Below are 23,139 nucleotides of genomic sequence, written 5' to 3'. Positions count from 1 at the left end.
GATGTATGATATACATCCAGTCATATTTTATGTGTGAAGCAATACAGTTTTACCATCTTCTCTTACTCAGACCTCATTTATCTGTTAACCACACTCATAAAAATGTTACTCACATAGTCGCATTTCTACACTTCAGGTAGGATTCATCTTGCTTTCCTTTATCAATAATATGAAGACATTTACTTTTGAGCTAGTTGCCTGTCTCCTCTTTTTAAGGCATGCGGTAAAAAAAAGGCCTTTTTGCAGTTGTGATTCACCTCTTACAAAGTTAGGCAGCTAAAACAGGCAAAGTGAAAATCCTCCTTCTTTAGTAAGTGAAATTACCCAGTAATGTTTATCAGTCTTAGCTTAATTCTAAAGTCTCAGTGAAATATGAAGAAATTATACAAGTGGAATAGTAAGAGTTAGAGTCAAGAAAGACATAAGAAAACAGTAAAGGCTGTATTTTGCTTACTTTTTACTATTTCCTTTCAAAATTGATATAATACATGACAGTATGTCAAAGATATCTGTTCACAGAGCATTCTTTGCATTTTTCCTCTGTTTTGGTTACCATTTAGAAATGCTAATAAGCAAATGTTTTGCATGTGTCAACAGTAACCATATCATTCAAGTGCATTTAAATGTGTCTTTATCTCATGGTAGCACGCGCTTTATTGCTTATTTATTCTAGAAGGTGTCAGTGTTCAGGATGAAAACAGAAACTGAAGTTTTGCTTTTCTGTCAGTGCATTGTGAGCACCATTCTCTGACAATAGTGTGGTATTTGAATTGCCAATATTTGTCCACCTGTTCTGAACAATGTTGTTGCTAAATTAAGTTGTCATTTTAGCATTTAGTAATTAACCCTGATTTAACTGATCCTTCTTCTGTATAAAAATCCAAGTGAAGTAAATGGAAGTTCTGCCATAGAGTTCAAGAAACTTTGGATGAGGTTTTTTATAGGTTTTGTCTTTTATTTTTGTTTCTGTTTTCAGGCCAAGTCAAGCTCCTCAACCTTGTTATGGGGAAAAAAATCATAATGATGATTGTTTTATTTATTTAATTAATAGTGATAATGAGAACATTTTCATTGTTTCTCATTTTTCCCAGATTAATTAGGAAACCAGAATTTCCATTATTGAATGACAGCAGGTGTCTCTGATCATCAGAGATCATTTAATGTGATGTACTCCAAGTGGAATTCTTGTTTTATTTTCATTTTGCTTAATTTACAGGATGAATTTGAAAATCCAATTTCATCAAGGAAAACTAGGTAAAAAAAATAAAAATGCATTTGCTCATTTCATTGCACATTTCTTTCTTTGTGCAATCCCATTTGTTGTTACTGTCATGGAACCATAGAATCACAGGTTGATACAGGTTGGAAGGGAATTCTGAAGGTCATATGGCAAAATACCTGCACATCATGTCCTCATTTATCTATATGCACCACTTTTTTTTTTTTTTTGCCACCTTTTTGCCACCTTTCCGAGGGATATTATTATTACTTAGCAAGTACAACCTCCAAATGATCTGAAAAGCTAATGGAAGATTGCCTCTTTCTTTCCTGGCACTAAGTCCACCTGCTAAGCAAGTAAATGACTTGTCAGATACATCTGCATGATTTTCCCTCAACCCACCAACTTTAAAATGTCAGCCTTTGTAAAAGATTTTCCTCAGCTCTGTGGGGAAATTTCAGCTACAGTGAAGTTTCAGATCATGCATAATCAAATTCTCCTATTCTTACATTTCTTTGCTCCTAGTTTACAAACATGACCAACAGGTATTTAACTGCTGATGTTACTTTATTTATGGCCCTGTCCTTTGAGCTGATAAGAAATGGAGACACTCAACCTTTTTAACAAGGCAATTTTAGAATGCTGCAACATTAAAAACCAAGTGATTAGAAATTAGGTGAGATAACTATTCCTTATCTAGAGGAGGAGAAGACAACAGAACTGATGTTCTGAAAATAGTTAATGAAGGTTCTGTATTTCAAAGTTCTTATCTCATTCTCTTTGACACAGTAATTGAGCATCCACTGATGAACTAATTCTTAGTGGACAGGTGGACAAATCAAAATTAACATTCAAATTGGACCATACTTGGATGTTTAAGTAAAAGGGGTAAAGAGAAACTGGTAGTAAAGACAGAATTATCTTTATATGGTCTGGGATCCCTGAAGAACAAGGTTAAGCTCATTTGCAGGCTGATGTGAAGTATATTCTTACACTTTGGTCAGTTTCCAGTTCCAGTAATTTTAGATTCCTAATCAGTATAAAATTCGCTGTAGCAAGTTTGAAAGTGGCTTCACTCTTGTACATAGAAAAGCTCTTTTTTAAAAACAAAACAAAACAAAACAAAACAACAAAAAAACAAACAAACAACAACAACAAAAAAAAAAAAAACAGTCTAAATAGGTTTAAATGTAATTTATGTGCACTGCAAGGCTCTGCTTCTGTGCCAAGGTAGTGTAAGGAGCCCTTTGTGTAAATGAAATGTGAGCCCATTGTGCCTTGGAGTTTCAGAACACACCCATGGATTGGATTCTTCTTTTAAATATGTGCACGTCTGTGTGTTTATTACCTTGTACATTATGAGTTTAGTTGATGTCTACTCTTGTGTGACAACATATTAATGACTAATTGGTAGTGTAGCTAATGAAACCATGTCACCAGCAGAGGCATTCCATACACTAACTTGTTTTTTTTTGTTTGTTTGTTTTTAGAATGTCTTATTCTAGCATTCACACTGAGATTTTTGCCATGCTGCCTCTATAGGTTGCTAGGCAGCACAGCTTTACCCCAAAACGGTTAGCTCTGTTCTGCATGCTGAGACTCTTTCAGATATCCTCGGTGGTTTGAATCTTCTTGCTGTGGGGTTTCCTTGATTGAGAGCAACTCCTTCCAAAGGTCACTGGCTCTCTGTGGATCAGCCCTTTTTTTTTTTTCTGATGTGCACAAATCCTCTCATTTTATACTTCAAGAATCCCTGCTGCAATCAAACCATAGTCTTGACTGCAATGGGCCTTGTGTAATTGACCCCTACTGTATACTGCATGTTGCCAATTGCTATGTATAATAATGTTTTGATGGTAACGATCTTAAAAAAGCACAAAGACAAAAATGTTTGTACTTGCCAAAGTTAATGAAAAAAGCTTCCCAAAGACATTAAATATGTTTGTTTGTTTGCTTATAGGGCAGATTCTGAATGTGCTGGAAAAGTATAATCTGAGAAATAAAACTCTTACATACTTTTCATCTGACCAAGGGGCTCACATTGAAGAAATCTCAAGTTCTGGAGAAGTCCATGGAGGTTACAATGGAATATATAAAGGTGAACTTTCTCTGATTTTTTTTTTTTTTAAAAAAACTGTTTCAGAAAATATTTCCTTGGTTTTGTTCCAAAGCTGCAATATACTCTAGGGTCAAAAAGTTCAAAATTCAATTTTTAAATAATAAAAAACTGCTCATAGCTGTCATACTAAATCCAAACATAGGCATCAAAAATAAGGGGCTTACTTGTCAAATACATCTGCTCAACCAGAATACATGCTTAAGGAGAGCTCTGAGTTTTAACACTATAAAATATACCCTTGAACTGGCCAGAAATTCAACTTTGGAAAGATGTTAGTTCATAGTATTATACTGTCATGGCTAGAGGCTGGAGAGCAGAATGGAATGGAGAAAAAAAAAAAAAAGCTGGGGTTTGTGAGCCATGTGAGTCATCACGAATCTTAAATGTAGGCTAAATGCAACAGGGTAAGTGAGATCACACAGAGGTTATAGAGAAGATGGGAGAACCAGAATTGTGTTCATTACAGAAAATGTAGAAAAAGAGAGTTAAATTAGAAAAGAATAATGGGTAGTTGGATTTAGTTTGGGATGGGCAAGTTCCACAACATCCAGAGAAGGATAAGATTTCAAGAAACAAATTCTGAATTAATGATCAGAGTTTTGAAAATAATGCATACTATTGAGTTGGACTGATTTGAAAACAGAGAGACTTCTGTTAAAAGGAGAGTTATATTCTTTTAGTCTCAAGAAAATTAATACTCCAAATTCTGTTTGTTCTGTGAAGGACTAAAATGTGTTTAAAGTCTGCAATACACTTTCTCCCTGTGATATCACCCAACAATACTGAAAGATACTGTTTATTGCAATATAGTGATCATGTAGAAAGAAAAGTTCTAGCTTAGCAAATAGCCTTTCTCATTTTGTCCATTCTGATATCCCTGACCTTTGGTCAGCAGGAATGTAATATACAACTAGACACTTTTGAGAATGTGGTCCTAGCATGGAGATGAACAGAATTATTGTCAGCAATGTGTTTTTGAGACAGGCAGAACAAGAATAGACAACAGGACTAGAGAAAGAAGGGTGCAGTGATGGTAATTGTTTGGTAACATGGTGACTTTCAGACAGGGACTAGTTATAACTTTCAGTCAGGGATTGCTCATAATCAAAGACAGATTGACAACATTGTTAAATATGAAATAAAGAATTACCTTTGACAAAGTAAAGAAAACAGTATTTTCCAGTGTGCGGTTTGTGGACACATAGCATTAAGAAATTGAACATTAAAATGGTTTTAATAATCTTTGATCTCATTGAAATATGAAAGAAATGCTTAGTTTTGTTATTTTTAATGAAATGCAGTGAATATTCTGTCCTTGTACCAGAGGTAAAGTTCCCTTTATGCTTTCACTGGGAAATGTCTGTTTAATTTGTTTTCCCTTCATGTTTCAGAGGACAAGACCAAAGAAACCCAGCAGTTTTTGTAAACTGACTTGCCAACCTTGCCACTTTTAATTGTGAGGAGAAAAGCAAATTGCCTTTAGGTGTTACTTAAAAAAAAGGTATTGCAGAACTAAAGTTGTGACTTAAGTCACCGAATAGTTGAGACTAGAAGGCGCCTCTCAGAGTTTCTAGTCTTACCTCCTGCAGAGGAGGGTCAGCTGGAGAAGGTTGCTCAGGGCTCTGTCCAGTCAAGGAGTCGAGGTTTGAAAATCTTCAGTGATGAAGCTTCCACAGCCTCTCTGGGCAACTTGCTCCAGTAAATACCAGAGCAGCCTCACCATAAAAATTCTTTTTCTTATGCTTTAAATGAAATTGCCTTTGTTTCAGTCTGTGCCCATTGCTTCTTGTCCCGTCGCTGGGCACCAATAAAAAGAACGTGGCTTCTTCATCTTTACTCAGGTAAATTCATGTAATATACATGGATGAGATCCCTCCTGAGCCTTCTTTTCTTCAGCCTGAGCAGACCCAGCTCTCTCAGCCCCTCCTTGCATGTTGGAAGATTATATGGAAACCATCTAGCCATTTTCATGGCCCACCTTTAAACTCACTCCATGTCCATGTCTCTTTCATACTGGTGAGCCCTGCTCTGGACTGAGCACTCCAGGTGCATCTCACCAGAGTGAAGCAGAAGGGAAAGATCAATCTGCTGGCAATGTTCTTCCTAAGGCAGACACAGATGTTGGCATACTTTGCCACAAGGGCATATTGCTGGCTCATGTTCAGGTAGTCATACACCAAAACCCCAAGGTCTTTCTCTGCAAAGATGCTTTCCAGACAGTCAGTCCCCAGCCTGTTGTGGTGCAAGAGGTTATTCCTCCACAGATGCAGACTTGATGTGTACCTTTCCTGAACTTCATGAGGTTCCTGTCAGCCTATTTCTCCAGCCTGTTATGGTCCCTCTGAATAGCTGCATGAGCCTCTCTGGGTGAATCAGTTTTGTATTGTCTGCAAGGAAGAAACAAAAACATACACTGTAAGCAATAACAATACAGTGAGGTTTTAAGTGAGAAGACTCCACTGCTTTTAGTCAGCAGGTATCTTTCTGAGAAATGACCCTTAGATTTAAGAGAGCTACAAAGGAATTGCTGCCCAAGCAACACAAGCAATGCCAAAGTCATGAGGTTACGGACTATCAAATGGGTCCCGTTGGGCTAACACCAGAATGAAATGCTAATGTCTTAAACATTAGCACTTAGGCCTTACATAGTGCTTTAAGTAATTAAGGAACCATATGGTTACATATCTGTAGCTGTAGGCACAGCCTGAGGTGTTTTAGAAGCTCTAAAAAATATTTGCCTTCCAGGATGCCAGACATAAGACATAGGATAAATGACAAGGAGGAAGAAAGAACACAAATACACTGGGGAATATGCCTTCCTGAGGAACATTTTGATTGAATAGAGTCTTTTCTATTAAGCTTTGCAGAATTTTGTGTTCATACTTACAGAGTGGGGAGCAATTTGAAATAGATCTTACCTGAATTAATAAAAATCTGATTGATAGGGTTACCTGGGGAATGGTAGAGCTTTTTATTTTTTAAATGAATTGTAGTGTGGTTTACAGTTGCCTCTTACGCTATACTAGCAAGTACTGTAATAAATGATGGGGAAGAAAATAATCACTATATATGAAAAAATAATTATTGAGACATTTTTAACAAAATAAAAATAAATTAACAGACCTGTGCAATTAACTGAATATACATTTACAGTTTTAAAATACAATTAATCTTGTTTTATTTTCCACTCTCTCTATCTCTGTACCAGTCCTCAATTTAAGATGTATATTAAGCATCATTTGCAAAAGAACAGAAGTGAAAATGATAAATTGACCGCATAATTAGTAATTTTTGTACATAAGGTTTTATTCATATTAATAGTCTATACAGTGAGGTGTGTTAAAGCTCTGTAAATCTCTGGTGGATTTAATAAATATCAGACCTGTGAAGTCCATAAACCTCAGGCCCTGATGTAACAATATACCTAAAAAAAACAAAAAACAAAAGGGCAATATTTATGTTAGTTGTGCTCATGTATACATGCACTAGGAATTTGCTTCGTCTGCAAAACTGGGAGACATGCATGTCCTTTCTTCCTGTCTGCTAGACAATCTGAGTCACTTACCTTTTTGTATATGAGTTCTTTATGAATGTGAATATGAATCAAGCCACTTAACACTCTTGTCAGAGCTGGAGCAGTATACTCAGCAATAATTGGTTCTGCCCTAAATCAAAAGCTCTCTACAGCTCTCCACAATTTGTACTCACTAATTTGTCTTGATATCCAGCCAAATCAGTACCAATAACAAAATTTAAGAGGAGTTTGGAGAGTTAGGCTTGCACTGCAAGACTGAATGCCAAAAAAGGAGACATTGAGAGCTTTATTAGTCTGGATTCTGACTGTGGAACAGTCACCATAAATTTGGATGTCCCTTGAAATCAGAAACCAAAGCTAATATTGTGTTTAACAAATTGCTGTCAATATATAGTCTGTTTTTTCCTTTTCTTAGAAGACATGCATATGCAGAAGTGATGGATTAAAACAGTCCCCTCTTTCCAGTTTCCTTTTTCTGACAGTCAAGATCAGAACCTTCAGAGGAAGATTCAGGAGCTGTGGTGAATAAAGAAGATCCCTAAGAAAATCTCTGAATCTGTAGGATGACCTTGGTTTAAGACAAAAATTTTGGCAATTTACTTTCCCAAGGCTTTTAGCATTATGCATTTAGCATAATTTTTCACCATATAAATATGAAGGTCCATTTGAGTTGTTCTAAATTCTCAGCCTAAATTCTTTAGAAAGTAAATTTATAGTATAGAAGACAGTACTTTCACTAGTTGCAGATTTCATTGAACATATCCTTGAAGTTTTATACTATTTCCTCTTTCGTAAAGGAGGAATAACTTATTTATATCTTCCTTATCTTGACTTTGTTTTCTATATTTTTGTTGTCCCTCTTTCACCTTATATTAGCGCATTCATAAAGTAATTGTCTGGTCAGTTTCTCATCAGTCTTATTCTTCATTTTCTTATATGAAATATTTCTATTTGGCAATAAAAATTTCTTAAAATAGCTTGACCAATTTTTGCCTTTCAGTGTTTGCCATGAATATCGCTTTCCAGTTATATACTTCAATTTTTATGTTATCAACTTCATTCTATTTCCTATCCGTTGTCTTTTTACCTTATTGATTACAGATGTGCTTTAAACTTTAGTCTTTGCATACATCCTTTTTTTCTGAAGTATAAAAATTAAGTTTATGTTATGAATAGTTAAGAACATAGACTCTAGTCCAGTTATTTTTTCTCTAATGTCCGTTACACTGAACATTTTTATACAGAATTTGAACTTGGATCTTGTTTTCTTTTGGTGTGAAGTCCATTATCTTTTCTCCTGAATTTGATCAACCTATGATACTCTGTGTCATACTTAGTTTTCATGTTTCTCTCCACTTCCAAAATTAAAGGAATTTTATTAAAATAACATGGGACTTAGTAAGAGTTGAATCAAGGTATCTTACTATTGACTTTTTTCAGATGTCATAGGCTGCTTGTTTTATCTTTTTGTTTTCTGTCTGTTAGGCACATTTTGATTCATGACAACCTTTCCTCTCCTAACCCATGATTAATATTCCAAAAACTTTTCCTGAAAGTCCTTCAAAGGCTTAAATGTAGATATAGCCTCTATAGCAAAAGTAATGGCTATTTTAGAAAGTTTCTTCCCAGCTGCTCTGTATCTTCTTGCCTGAACTCCAGAAGGACTCTTGGGTGCACACATGATAATATACTTTTTTCCTAGCTACTTAATAGTTTTAAATGATCAGTTTAGATCTGTTGGAAATATAGTAGTTTCTGTGAACCTGTTGGACAATAGGTCCTTTAGCAACATTATTTCTTTTGGAAGCTTCTATGATGATACATGGTACATGATGCCTGACAAAAACAATGTTTCTTAGACCTTAGTCCCTAACTTTTAAAAATTACTACTATTACAGATCTGTGAGAGCTAAACAAAGGCCAGAGGAATACATTCTCTAATATTTTATTGAAATGTGTACAATTTCATATGCTACAGTAGCCAGCTCATTCACCAATGTTTCTTGAAGTTACTAGTAAATCTTTTTCTTTCTGTAATTCACTGAGAAATAAAACTGACCCTTACTTTGGCCTCAGGAACTATGCTAATGCATATTTAGCAATATTAGTTTCACTTCTGACTTTAACGAATGCAGGCATTGACCTTTGCTTCCAATGTACTGTATTTTTATATTTTTGAAGTGATCCATATTTTTTAAATAATGCAGCCATCTTGTAATTTTGACTGAAACAGAAAACATCCCGAGAAAGAAGTTCATTTATTTAGAATAAAGATTGAAATGATAGTATGTCCACATGGGCTGTGTCTATTAGTTTCAGCTGTATGAGAATACTTCAGGTTGAAAATTAACCAAAGTATATAGAAATAATTGAAAAACAATATAATAATGAGTGGGCTTGCCATTAAAAACAAATTACTGTTTGGTAGTTTTGTAAGGTAAGCAATAATAACCAGCTTTGATTGTCAATATTTACAGGCAATTAATTTCCTTGTATTTTTCATTCATTCAAGAGAATAAATAGGTTTAGAAGGTTTTGTTTTTGTAAGAAAATAAGAAGGAAGGAAAGGGTAGTATGCTTATAATCCAAGTGATCTAAAGAAGATATTTTAAATTGTTTTCATTGTTTATCATTTAAAATACTAGTAGTGTTATACCACAGAATTTTCCTTTATGTATCATCTTTTGTACAAGCTCTATTCCCAGAGTTAGATAGCAGTCAATTTAAACCACAGAAGGGAAAAAAAAAATATAGCTAAGATTTTAAATGAGTTTAAAATGGAAATCTGAGATCATGTTTTGGATGACTGTGGAGAGTTATGTCTGTACTTAGTCTACTCCTGCAGTTTTCATGAGAAGGTGAACACAGGCTGTTGTTCAGTGTAACACTGAAGGGTGCAACTATTCAGAAAGCACAGATAGCTAAGCATGGGGAGCTTTATGCTGTTTTAAAAACAATTTTAAAAGAACTTAAGGGATCAAAAATAAAACACAACTACTCTGCTTAGAGTTTGCCAGGCACACAGACTACTAAATTACTGCTTTTTCTCTGTTTCAGTGTTGTTGACTCCAATCAAAATACAAAACTAATGAGTCAGATTTTAAAATATCAAGAGGTTTTTTATTACATAATGACCTTCTGTGGATATTTTTTTTCTAATATTTTATCTGTTTGGATGTTTGCTTCATGTTTCAAGCATTAGTGTGAAACCTTGATTTAAGAAAAAAAATGCAGCTATCTTGAACAATGTTTAACAGTGAGAGTTTTAATGACAATGCATGTCAAATTGTTCATACTCATTTCATGGGATTAATCAGCTCTAGTAATGTCACTAAATACAGTTCTAATAAAAATGCAAACCATGTGGACATAGCATAATAGAAGACAGTCTTCCTCTGTGATCTGTCATTTCTGCCCTAGTTCCCTGCTATTCCTCTATCTTCCTGCTATTCCTCTAACTTCCTGCTGTCTCCTCCAGAGATACCAAAAAATTATGCTCCAGTTAGTCTTTTGAAAGGAAAACAACAGTCACTTCTTCATAGAAATAAACAAGGAGATGGCCCTGCTGTAGAGTCCATTTTGCTTTTTGTATCTCACAGCAGGGTAGTAGTGGTCCCTTTGTGCTTGGGTAATGTGGAAGTTTTCTGTCACTGTTCTGTAATGATTCAGGAAAATTGTACTATGAACTTAGGAACTCTGAAAGTGATTCAATATCTAGGGTTTAAAAGTTGCAGCGTGTGTGGGAAAGGGATTCAACACTTACTCTGAAATTGTTTCAGATTACACAAGACAGAGATCAAAGCAACAGTAACGAGAATTTATTTAAACAATCTAATCTACACAGTGCTGTTTCTAGTTTCAGACCAGATGTAAGGAAATAAGAGGAATTCACCACTGAAAGTGACCTATATTGGTAGATCAGCTCCCAGAGTTTTCTACCTGTCCATATTGTCTGGCCAACAAGCTGTTGCAATGTTTACACAGAACAAGGATCCTACTCATAAACTACACCATCTTCCTGGGATAATTTTTCAGTGAAAAGGATATTGATCTTTTTAGTAAATTAATCTTTTTAATATAATTTTATATCCTTATGCTTTTCCTGGACTGATATTCAGACTTAATTATTCAAGCTCAGCATCATTTTCTGTGATTCATAACTCATTTGGAATATTAACCTTGACACTTTCCTACTGGGTATAATCCACACCTAAATTTTTAAGTGCTAATGACTGTTGTACATAGATAGGCAGAGATATCTTTTATACAGAAGATGTACACAGTCTCTTGACAGCTGTCTGGTTTTTAAACTAACACTATTAACACACAGTTGGTATAATGCTGGGTGACCACTTCGTGCTGCTAGGTGGTAGAGATTTTAAACCTCACCAAGTAACACCCGTATAAACATAAATCTATATTATCTTTAGATTTTTATTTTGTAAATCAGATATTTGCAATAATTTAAACCAAAATAATCATTGCATCTCATTTATAACTTTTAGAATTGGTGTCCATGTGCTTTATGGTGAAAATGGAATTGCATTTGATGCAATGACAGGAGTCAATATTTAAGGCTACTCTGAAAGATGGATAGTCATGTTGAGGTCTGAACTTGTGCTGTTTCCCAAAAACAGCTTAAGCAAAGGTTGTTGTTTGAAGTAATGTATATTAGAAAGTTTAAATTTTCTAATGTCAGACTAGATAGTTAATTTTGTGTTCCTACCTATTCAATATTACAAATTCCAATAAAACCCATGGAAAAAAAGCGTGCAGTAATGTGAAACTTTTCAGCCACAAGACTATATATAGATAAGTAAAGAGCTATGCAAAAGGTAGTTTTCTCCCTTGAAGTATCCACCTATCCTATTTATGGACAGTGAAAAACTTGTAGGGAAAAAAAAGTAGATTCTGAATCCCTCAAAGCAGAAATAGAAAAGTTCATGGAGAAGCCAAAATAGCATGTATGGAAAGACCTGGTCTTGATACTAAAGGTATTAAAATCCATGTGGTGCATAGAAAGTCTAAGAGGCTGAGGAGATAACTGTCCAAGTACTTCACTGTGATATGTTGTTCTTTCATTTATATATTTATTTATTTTTACTTGAAATGTGAGACACAGGAAATACAGGCTCATAATATTTGAACTATAAATTGCTACTGGATTCTGTGAGTGGAATGCGTATTCCAGTGCTTTCAGATATTTCTATTATTGTATAAAACAGCCTCAATTTAGATATAAGTGCTGTGCCCAGACCATGCTTAACCACATTCCAAACCCATCCATTCTCCAGAAATATTTTTATTCAAAGTTTAATTCATTTTAAAGATGAACAGGTTTCACAGAATACCCAACCCTAGAAGTGTTTAAGACCAGTTTGGATGGGGCTTTAAGCAACCTGGTTTAGTGGGACGTGTACCTGCTCATGGCAATGGGATTGGAACCAGGTGGGCTTTAATGTCCCTTCCAACTCAAACCATGCTATGACTCTGTAATTCTACTTGTGATAACTTTTCATAGAGTTGTGACAATTAAATAACAGCATAGATATCGTCACAGAATAAACACGTTGCCCTTCTCCAAAGATGTCTGGATGACTCAGTCAGTGGTGTTGGATAGTGTAGAAGCAAAGGAAAGGTCTGCAAAGTAATGTTACGATTAGTCGATAATGCAGTTGATGTTTAGTCGGTTTAGAGGTAGAAAAGGTTCTCACAGCATCCTGAGAACTACCATAATTATAACAAATTTCTAACCAGTGCATTTAATTAGAGAATTCAGTAACATAGTTAAATTGGTACTTTCTTCTATGTGAAGTTTCTAAGCACCATTTTTAATGAAATATAATTTTTCTGGGTTTATCCCTCAGAGCTCTAGTCATACCTCAATTTATTTTTGGTTCTTATTTTTAGTTGCATCTGCATGTATCTGTGACACATAATCTAGACCAAATTGTCTACAAGAATTCCTGCAAGATGCCTTTTTATCTTTTACAACTAATGTTTAATTTTGTTTTTAAATTAAACATATTTATAAACTCTGTCTAATGTATATTAGTAAGTTTACTATAATAAAGATAATAGTTGTAGGTAGAAAATATAGGTCAGTAAATCTAGCACATTTTAAAAATGTACTTTTAATCAAAAGCTTCTAGCTAGATAGCATGTTTATTAATTGAAAATTGTATCTTGCAGTTTTTTTCTGTGCCTTTTTGTGTGTGTGTGCGTTTTCGTTGTTGTTTGTTTTGTTTTGTTTTTACTAAGAAGAAATCATTCTCTTATCAAACAACACGTTCAGGTGGAAAATCAACAAACTGGGAAGGAGGTATTCGTGTGCCTGGGCTTCTCCGTTGGCCTGGAGTGATACCAGCTGGTACCTATATGGACGAGCCAACAAGTAACATGGATATATTTCCTACCATTGTCAAACTTGCTGGAGCACAGTTACCCTATGACAGGTATGCTCTGAACTTACCTCTGTTCTATAGAAAATCTCATGTGCATTTTGTACATTCTGGTGATAACTGTTAGGACAGAAGTAAGAATAAAAAATAAAACTAGATTTTAAGTACCTTTTTTTTTTTTTTTTGTAATTACATTTCATGTTGGCATTCTGATATGCTTTACAAAAAACATTGTAACATTGTATGTAAACATTGTATGTAAAAGCAGTTTGGCCAGCAGAACAGCTTTTTTGTGCTATTTTATCCCAGTTCATTTAGTGGGCTTGTTTTGTTCATCTTAAATGAAAACTTGAAGTCCCTTCTCCTTACTGTTCCTGTTCATCAGTCCTTACTCTATACTTTCTCACATCACTTAGCCTTACCAAAAATGTTGAAGTTAAAGGGAATTGTGTAACTAGAAGACAGAAAAAGCAACAACAAAAAATCATAAAGCTGGGCACCAGAGAGGGGGTCAGCCATTGGCAATGTGAACAGCAATTAAGACATACATTTACACTGTCATTCTTTGGCAGTTCTTTATCAGTTCTTTACTGTAAATAAATGCAAAAATAAAAATAAAAATAAAAATTAAAATTAAAAAATGCTTGAAACCTGCCATTTCATAACCAGCTAGGTATTAACTGAGGCTGAACTCAGTATCAAGCACACATTCCTAACCCTTACTTTCTCTGTTAACAGTTTCTGTTTTTTATTTTTTCTGATATCATTTGTAAAGATCAGCTCTGCGGCTAGTTCAGAGCATGGTCATGCAAACAGTTATGTCATCTGATGTGATAATCCTGCATGGAAGGGAACAAGCATCCGGCAACTACAGAGTGAGAGAATACCACCAAAAGCAACATACCATCAAGTCACAGCCTAGAATTATTTACTAAAAGCAAAATGAATTTATCAGAAAAGGCTCCATTTTGTATGAATGAAGATGGTAGAAAAAAGACCTGCAAGTGTAAATTATTTTTTATGAGTTAAACCTTGGCCTGCTTAGTGTAACAAAACAAATCAAAAAGCTACCCTTTTCTTACAATTTATTGTTCTCTACTAAATGAGTGAAAATAATCTATTACAGAGGTTAGCAGCCTGATGGAAAAAACAAAAACAAAAACAAAAACAAAAAAAAAACCAAGCTTATAAAATTAATAAGTTTTACTGACATTTGCACATCCCAATGTTTTATCTCGTTCAAGAGATACACAATCTCATCAGCAAGATGCCTCCACCTAAACTCTGTTGCCATCCCAGTCCAATATGTGGAGAAACCCACTGCTACACTTACTCTTTGTACACATCTGCCATGCACAAACAGCTTTTGAGTACGAAGAATCCAGAATCCATATGGAGAAGACCAGTGGTGAGCAGAGACACTCTGCTAATGATGATTCATGGAGATTCTGCAGGAAATGGCGGGGCAGGACACGTGGTGTAAGGCATGAGAAACTAGTCTTGCACTGAGACATCCCCTACAAGCAGTAACTCTGTTGAATCTAAGCAGTTCAAACTATTCTTACTGAGGGCAGATCTTATGCACTTCATTTTCATATTCCTTGAGTGAAGACTAAGCACTGATGTTTTATTTTCATCTCTTTGCTAGAAATCTCAATATATTTGTGTAACTTCCACTTTCAAGTTTCTCCTCACTGATTCTTCTTCTGTGTAGACTATATGCCATAATTATTGTTGCATGGTAGGTCTGAGTGAGATGCTGTAGACTAGTTTGAATCATACACAGAATACATACCTACATATATAGAATCGTCTAGGTTGGCAAAGACCTTCAAGATCATCTAGTCCAGCTATCAGCCTGGACTTTCTAGTCCCGTCACTACACCACATCCCTCAGTGCCACACATCTCCTAAATACCCACAGGGATGAGGACTGCGCAAGGCAGCCCATTCCAGTGCTTGACAGTGGGACCATCCTATTCCTTCAGTGTATTTTTCCTGAAAAACATTAGAAATTACTCCAGCTAGGATTCAGACACTGGTAGGGAGCAAGTTAAAGGGGGATGGAGGAGGTGCTCCTTGTAAAAGAAGAAAGATAGGTCATCAGAAAGAAAAGGCTTAGGTATAGCCCTAAAACAAATAGATAAGGCTATATGAGAGTACTGTTGACATATTACTGGAGACAACCTTTTCCCCATCACAAGTCTGTAGAACAGAATGTATGCAATAGACATACAGACATCCTACACTCAGCTTGATGATGACCAAGCTTGCAGGGGCAAAAATCAGGAAAGAAAACATGACAGAATGAAAGTGAGAAAGATCCTCATTCAACAGACCCCACAACCAGGGATGCATCCAGAAAACAGAGTTGGACAACACTGCTTTACAAATAACAGTCTTGTTTCCTAATACTATCTCATAGTAATTACGCTAATGTGAAACAGGTTTTACATGGTAATGAAAATTGATAAATAGACACTCAGGGGTTTAAAAGTTTCAAAAACGTTTTTATAAGATGTTGCTCAAAATACTTAAAAAAACCCAAACAATTACCTGATGATCTGTATACCAGCAGAAATTAGCATCCTATAAAACTTTTTGTAAAACTTGTAATTCACACCATGTCAAAAATGCAGATTGTGATTTGTCCCCTATCAACTGATTCCAGCTATTTGATGGCTTCGTATATGGAAACATTTAAATGACTTGCTTATTATATAACACCATTTCAATGTAAATTGACTTACTCCTTCAAAACATCATCAAAATTGTCCAGCAGCAGATAGAGAATTTATATATATATATGTATGCATGTGTGTGTAGTTGATAAACACATATTTAAACATAGTTCGTTTTCAACTTTAAAATTACTAGTTCTGTGTTAAATTCTAGCATGCATAATTTATTAGACGGAGTTCTTCCCATTACTTCTGGGGATGCAAACACAGCACAGCGGAGATTTTTCTGATCTTAGAGTTACTTCAGCCAGACTGCTTCCAAGCAGCTTGAGCAGGTATATGCATTTATACCTGGAGGACTGGGTTCTAGCAATTTACTCACATATGTCTGATTACATTCTCAGCAAGAAAAGAGAAAAGTGGGATGAGGAAGCAACCACTCCTAATGGCAAAATATAAAATTAATGTTTCCTTAAATAATATAGAAACCAAAGGGGAAGAGCACCTGAACAGTTTTTTTCCAGATTGATCAACTGGAAGTGACCATTCAGATCATAAGATTCAGATTTATTGTTTTAAGAAGTGGAAATGCAGAGTTATATTTTTTAGAAAGGGAAGTTTTGGTTATTCTGACTTAGAAATGCTTTCTTACTCAGAATTATTGATGGACATGATCTGATGCCCTTACTTCAAGGAAAAGTTACCCGATCCAAGCATGAATTTCTCTTCCATTACTGTAATGCATATTTAAATGCAGTACGCTGGCATCCAGGAAACAGTAAGTAAACTTGTGTGTTCAAACTTTAACTATTTTATATAATTTTTATTGCAGCTTGAAAAGAATCAGAAAACAAACAAACAAACAAAAACTAACTTGTACTATAGTAACAAATAAGTTGTTTAAAACATCTCTCCATTTTCCTTCTGTTTCACTTTTTCCAGAACACACCTATTCACGGAGCCATTTTACTGTTTGACATTACTTTGTTGCTATGCATTAATGTTACATATCAAGACAACAGAGATATCTATAGTACCTGAGCTATTTTTTAAAAACTTACCTGAAAGACAGTCTGTTTTACGGAATGAAGTAGTCAATGTTAACTGTTATACCTTCCTAAAAATGTACGGGTAATAGCATGGTTTGTTGAGTAACAGCGCATGTATGACACCAACCTGTCTATTTTTATTATTGAGATAGCAATGTACAGAACTATCATTCTGATAGTATATACTATCATATCAGAGATATCAGATAGTATATACTATCATTAGAATAGACTAGTCAAAGTCAAAATTATACCAGGGATTATTCAGTAATATAGGAGACCTTTTCAGACTTTTTTTTAACTGAATAAATTCAATTGGTAGTCTAAAGAAGAAAGTATTGCCCACTGATCTCATAGAATCATAGAATATCCTGAGTTGGAAGGGACCCTTAAGGATCATCAAGTCCAACTCTTGACACCGCACAGGTCTACCCAAGTTCAGACCATGTGACTAAGTGCACAGTCCAATCTCTTCTTAAATTCAGTCAGGCTCGGTGCAGTGACCACTTCCCTGGGGAGCCTGTTCCAGTGTGCAACCACTCTCTCTGTGAAGAACCCTTTCCTGATGTCCAGCCTAAACTTCCCCTGCCTCAGCTTAACTCCATTCCCGCGGGTCCTGTCGCTGGTGTTAATGGAGAAAAGGTCTCCTGCCTCTCGACACCCCCTTACGAGGAAGTTGTAGACTGCGATGAGGTCTCCCCTCAGCCTCCTCTTCTCCAGGCTGAACAGGCCCAGTGCCCTCAGCCGTTCCTCGTACGTCTTCCCCTCCAGGCCTTTCACCATCTTCGTAGCCCTCCTCTGGACACTCTCCAACAGTTTCATGTCCTTTTTATACTGTGGTGCCCAGAACTGCACACAGTACTCGAGGTGAGGCCGCACCAGCGCAGAGTAGAGCGGGACAATCACCTCCCTCGACCTACTAGCGATGCCGTGCTTGATGCACCCCAGGACACGGTTGGCCCTCCTGGCTGCCAGGGCACACTGCCGGCTCATATTCAACTTGTTGTCTACCACGACCCCCAGATCCCTCTCTTCTAGGCTGCTCTCCAGCGTCTCATCGCCCAGTCTGTACGTGCAGCCAGGGTTTCCCCGTCCCAGGTGCAGGACCCGGCACTTGCTCTTATTGAACTTCATGCGGTTGGCGATCGCCCAGCTCTCCAACCTATCCAGATCCCTCTGCAAGGCCTTTCCACCCTCATTCGAGTCCACAACTCCTCCAAGTTTGGTGTCATCAGCAAACTTGCTCAAAATGCCTTCTATTCCTACATCCAGATCGTTTATAAAAATATTGAAAAGTACCGGCCCTAAAATGGAGCCTTGAGGGACCCCACTGGTGACCGCCCGCCAGCCTGACGCAGCCCCATTCACCATAACCCTTTGGGCCCTGCCCGTTAGCCAATTGCTCACCCATCGTATGATGTTTTTATTTAGCTGTATGCTGGACATTTTGTCCAGTAGGATCCTATGGGAAACCGTGTCAAAAGCCTTGCTGAAGTCCAAAAAAATCACATCAGCTGGTTTCCCTTGGTCCACCATACGGGTGATCTTATCATAAAAGGAAATCAGGTTAGTTAGGCAGGACCTACCCTTCACAAACCCATGCTGGCTGGGACCAATGACTGCTTTGTCCCCCAGCTGCGCCTCAATACGTTCGAGAACCATCTTCTCCATGATTTTACCAGGCACTGACGTGAGACTGACAGGCCTGTAATTGCTAGGGTCTTCTTTCTGACCCTTCTTGAAAATCGGCACAACATTTGCCAGCTTCCAGTCTACCGGGACCTCTCCAGACTCCCAGGATCGTTGAAAAATAATTGAGAGAGGTTCCGCGATGACGTCCGCCAGCTCCTTCAGCACCCGGGGATGAATCCCATCCGGACCCATGGACTTGTAGGGATCCAGGTGGAGTAGCAGATCCCGCACACGTTCAGGGTCGGTCGGGAGTTTGTCATCCCCACCGTCCCGGTCCTCCAGCTCGGGGCACCCTGGGTCCCGAAGCCCATCATCGGCATTGAAGACAGAGGCAAAGAAGGCGTTAAGCGTCTCTGCTTTGCCTATGTCATCGTCTGTGAGAAGACCTTCCCTGTCAAGGAGCGGCCCTATGTATTCTTTAGTTCTCCTTTTTCCATTCACATATCTAAAAAAACCCTTTTTATTTTCTCTCACAGACACAGCCAGCTTCAACTCAAGGTGTGCTTTAGCCACACGAATTTTCTTCCTACAGAAGAAAATCTGTAGAAATCTGTTCATTTTTAACCAACAGCCTACTGCTTCTGGTAGTAACTTCCACATTAATCAAATATTTCCCTTTCCATAAAAATCTCTGGGATGAATGAAGTTGAACATGTCAGCTGACATTCAAAGCATTGACATATGTTACAGTTTAAAAATGATGATTTGAAACAAGCTTTTGATGTAGCATTTCTGGCTTTACATACTTTGGGAAAGGACTTAATACTTAATTTGCAAAGGTCTTTTTGGTCATCTGCAGGCTCACTCTCTGCTTTAGCCTTTTAACTAGGAGAAATTAAAATATTACTTATAACAGTCAGTTACCAGATCATTTTGTTTCTGAGATTGGGTGAAATTATTCTGCTTCGTTAGGAGATAAGCTGCAGGCAGGCAGAGAAGATATTCTTCTCACTAAAACACCATTGCAAAATGAAGTACCCCTATCCTGAGCAAAGGGTCGACTTGGTTATTTACTGAAGGGAAATTTAATGGGAAAAGAAGGGGAGCAATGATGAGGGACTTGTCTATTATATTTACTGTGTGGCAACAATGTACATTGTGATTTTCCCTTTATCCTTCTTCTAGAGCAAGAAAAAAAACTAAAGCCCATTCAGACTCTGGCAATAACATTTTCATAACACTGGGCTGATTTCTGTATGGAAGTGTATTTGAAATGCCACCTTGTCAGCCTGCTGTATAGTGCGAGAGTAGGCAACAGCTAAATATTCATCTCCGCTCTTTTTTGTATGAGTCCCCTGGGAGTACTCAGTGTCTGCTTCAGTCTTGTTGAATCAGATCTTCAGAAATACCTTTTCCACGTAGACAATACAATCATATTTGTAAATATATTTGTTGCAGTCAGCTAAAGTTTTGCCCCTGTTTATCTCTTTCCTGTGTTTTATTGTTGTATAGAGATAAATACACTTGCATTACAGCTCTATGCACCTGATACCATCAGCATTGCTGTAAGTACTCATGTGGAAAAATGAGTATGGTTGGTTTTTCTTCTGATATCTTAGCAGCTCTGTATGAAGCAACTGATAAGTTCAAAGTGTATTATATTACTAGTTAGTGTATTATTGTCCTCTAGCCTCCCCCCACAGCTCTTTACAGCTAATCGCAGAGTCCATTCACAGGAACTATTTCTGCTACTATGAAATGATATTATATTTTAGTATACGAAAACAGACAGAAAGTAGAAATACAATACACTTTTTTTGTTTTGTTTTGTTTCCTTGGAGAAGCCATTTTTTCAATAATTTAATTCAAACCATTGCAGAGCTTTTGCCAAGCAGCAAAGAACTAAATTAGAAGTATCCTATGGCAACAGTTCATTCCCTATACTTAGGAACACATCCAAAAAAAGTAGATGAGGTCACCTTCGTTAAAGACAGGCTGAAGAAGTGAACAATTTTCACTTACATTCAGAATGCTAGTATGATTACTTGCAAGGATATAAGGCTTCAAGGTTTAGGTAGATCTGATTACCATTCCTAAATAACATGTATCCCATGCCTCACATACTTTATGGCCTCGATAAGTACCACATTCATCCCTAAGCATATGTATTTTCCAGTATCCAGAAACGTCTGTAGAATATCTCATCTTATAGTTGCCAATGACTGCAGTCAAACCAATAGCCCTCAATTCACAGAGGACCACCAGAAACAGATTCTTGGTATTAAGGATACTCTTGAAGACAATTCCTTATATAAGAAAGAAACAGAAAATATGTGAGAAGAACATCATCAGGAATCATTGTGCAGTGCATTGTACATTCTGTGCAGTGTAAATTGTCTTTTAAGCCAGGTAAGATTTGTGGCGTTTTTGATCTGTATTCCCCAGATAGTTAATTATATTGATTCTGCTACTTCGGAATTGTGTAAAAACATTCTTCATATAGAATATGCCTGTACATATGGCCCAAATGCTGACCAGCTCTGCTTCTCAATAGGTCTGAAGTCTATGAAAAGGCTTAGTAGAAAACACTGTGATCATGTGTAATTAATAACCCCAACTATATTCTGTGTCTTCTGCACTGATGTGGTGATGGGCCCTTGTTAGAAGGACCCAACCATCTGATCACAGAATCATAGAAGGGCCTGGGTTGAAAAGGACCTTAAAGATCATCTAGTTTCAAGCCCCCTGTTCCGGGCAGGGTTGCTAACCAGTAGAGCAGGCTGCCCAGAGCCACATCCATCCTGGCCTTGAATGCTTGGGACATCCACAGCCTCTCTGGGCAACCTTTTCCAGTGCCTCACCACCCTCTGAGTGAAAAACTTTCTGCTAAATTCTAACCTAAATCTCCCCTGTCTTAGTTTAAAACCATTCCCCCTTGTCCTATCACTACCAACATGTGTAAACAGGCATTCCCCCTCCTGTTTATATGTTCCCTTCAAGTACTGGAAGGCTGTAATGAGGTCTCCCTGGAGCCTTCTCTTCTCCAAGCTAAACAAGCCCGGTTCCCTAAACCTTTCTTCATAGGAGAGGTGCTCAGGCCCTGTGATCATTATCTGACTACAATATAGACTGCTGTTCCCTTCTTCATCAAATGTGTAATTTCTATCAGTTTTAAAGATGTATTTTTTGAAGCACAAAACAGCAACATAGGAAAGAAAGGTTACAACTGCTAAGGAAAATATTATTATTCATTAACTAAAGCACAATCCATTCTAAATAAATGGGAAAAGTGCATATATTGCATATATGCACCTATTAAGACATACATTCTTATATTTCTTGCTATATTTCTTTTCTAGGAAGTCTTAGTATATATGACAGACTCAGCTTGTATATTTCACTTTTTTTCCTTAGATACTCAAAGTGTAGATTTAGCTTTGACCCTAAGGAAAAATTGTCTTCACTAGGAAGTGAGAGGAGAGCAAATGTTCTGCATAGTCAACTGGTTCCTTGTTGCCTCCATCACTCTACAGTTCCTTTAATCTTTGACATTGTTAGATTTCCGTTATGTACTTCACTAGAAGAATTTAAAATAGGTTTTGGTTTAATTTTTGACTCTTAGGCTATACATTATGAAACAGACGAATTTGGTGTAGGTGAAATTTATAGTATTGCACACATTTCCCTTGCTAACATACTTCCAAAGTCTGACTAAGCAGGTGTGCTTCTCACATCACTCAGGGAAGGTCAGAAACTTCAAAGTGAACAGATAACCATTAATGAATATTTTACATCTATATGTTTAGAAGCTAAGCATTCCTCATAACCAAATCAATGCTCATCTTCATTAAAACATGTTAGTTGAGTCAGTTACGGCATTCATTCCCCTTTATCAGTCCTTTGAAGGAGCATTAGATTATGTGTGCTACATAATGCTCTTCTCAACCAATACCTCAAAATTTAAGCCTGATCCTTTCTAGAGATGTCAGAAAAAGAAAAAAAAAACCTCCCTTTCTTCTGCTCTCCTTCTCTCTCAGCCACAGAAAACAGACTAACAGCATTTTCTTCTTCATCTCTCTTTGATTCACTTGCATTTTGCCTGATACTGAAAAATAATGTACATTCTTCCTGACATTCGGAATTAAAAAAGGAATGAAATATCAGGCAATTTTCGTTGCTCATGATTCATATTTCTCTCATAGACACGTGCATGCTGACACTTACTGTCAGTGCCTTGGAAACAAATAAGACATATAGTCCTAGTTCTTGGAGGATGACTTCCTGTTATTTCGTATCCTTTGAAACCAATTTAATTGATCAGTTATGTATACAGAGTGGAAGACATGTTCAAACAGTGTCAGCAAAGTACTGTGATTTTCCATTATCAATGCATATTCTCCATGGTTTCCTGGAGTAGCATACAAGTACTAATATACAAAAGCAGCATCTGTGAAAATATAAAATAAAATAAAATCAGCTCTTCTTTCTGCCTACTCTGATGAT

The 23,139-nt window shown here is 36.7% G+C and overlaps 1 protein-coding gene across 9 annotated transcripts in view; it reads left to right on the top strand.

Annotated features, from left to right (window-relative positions):
* The window catches only part of STS (steroid sulfatase), a 115,253-nt gene that overhangs the window by 63,692 nt on the left and 28,422 nt on the right, over positions 1-23,139 (top strand). For all 9 annotated transcript variants that reach the window (XR_003493445.3, XM_027447410.3, XM_072029819.1 and 6 more), the window contains 3 exons: positions 3,180-3,317; positions 13,169-13,328; positions 16,612-16,733. Coding sequence is in view for 8 of the 9 variants with exons in the window: in XM_027447410.3 (XP_027303211.2) it covers positions 3,180-3,317; positions 13,169-13,328; positions 16,612-16,733 (420 nt within the window). In the remaining variant the exon portion in view is untranslated. The remainder of the gene's footprint in view (positions 1-3,179; positions 3,318-13,168; positions 13,329-16,611; positions 16,734-23,139) is intronic.

The sequence above is a fragment of the Anas platyrhynchos genome, chromosome 1 (genome assembly GCF_047663525.1).
Source record: "Anas platyrhynchos isolate ZD024472 breed Pekin duck chromosome 1, IASCAAS_PekinDuck_T2T, whole genome shotgun sequence".
NCBI classification, from domain to species: Eukaryota; Metazoa; Chordata; class Aves; order Anseriformes; family Anatidae; genus Anas; species Anas platyrhynchos.
Note: the sequence above shows the minus strand (reverse complement) of the source record. Positions and strands in the feature narration are given on the sequence as shown.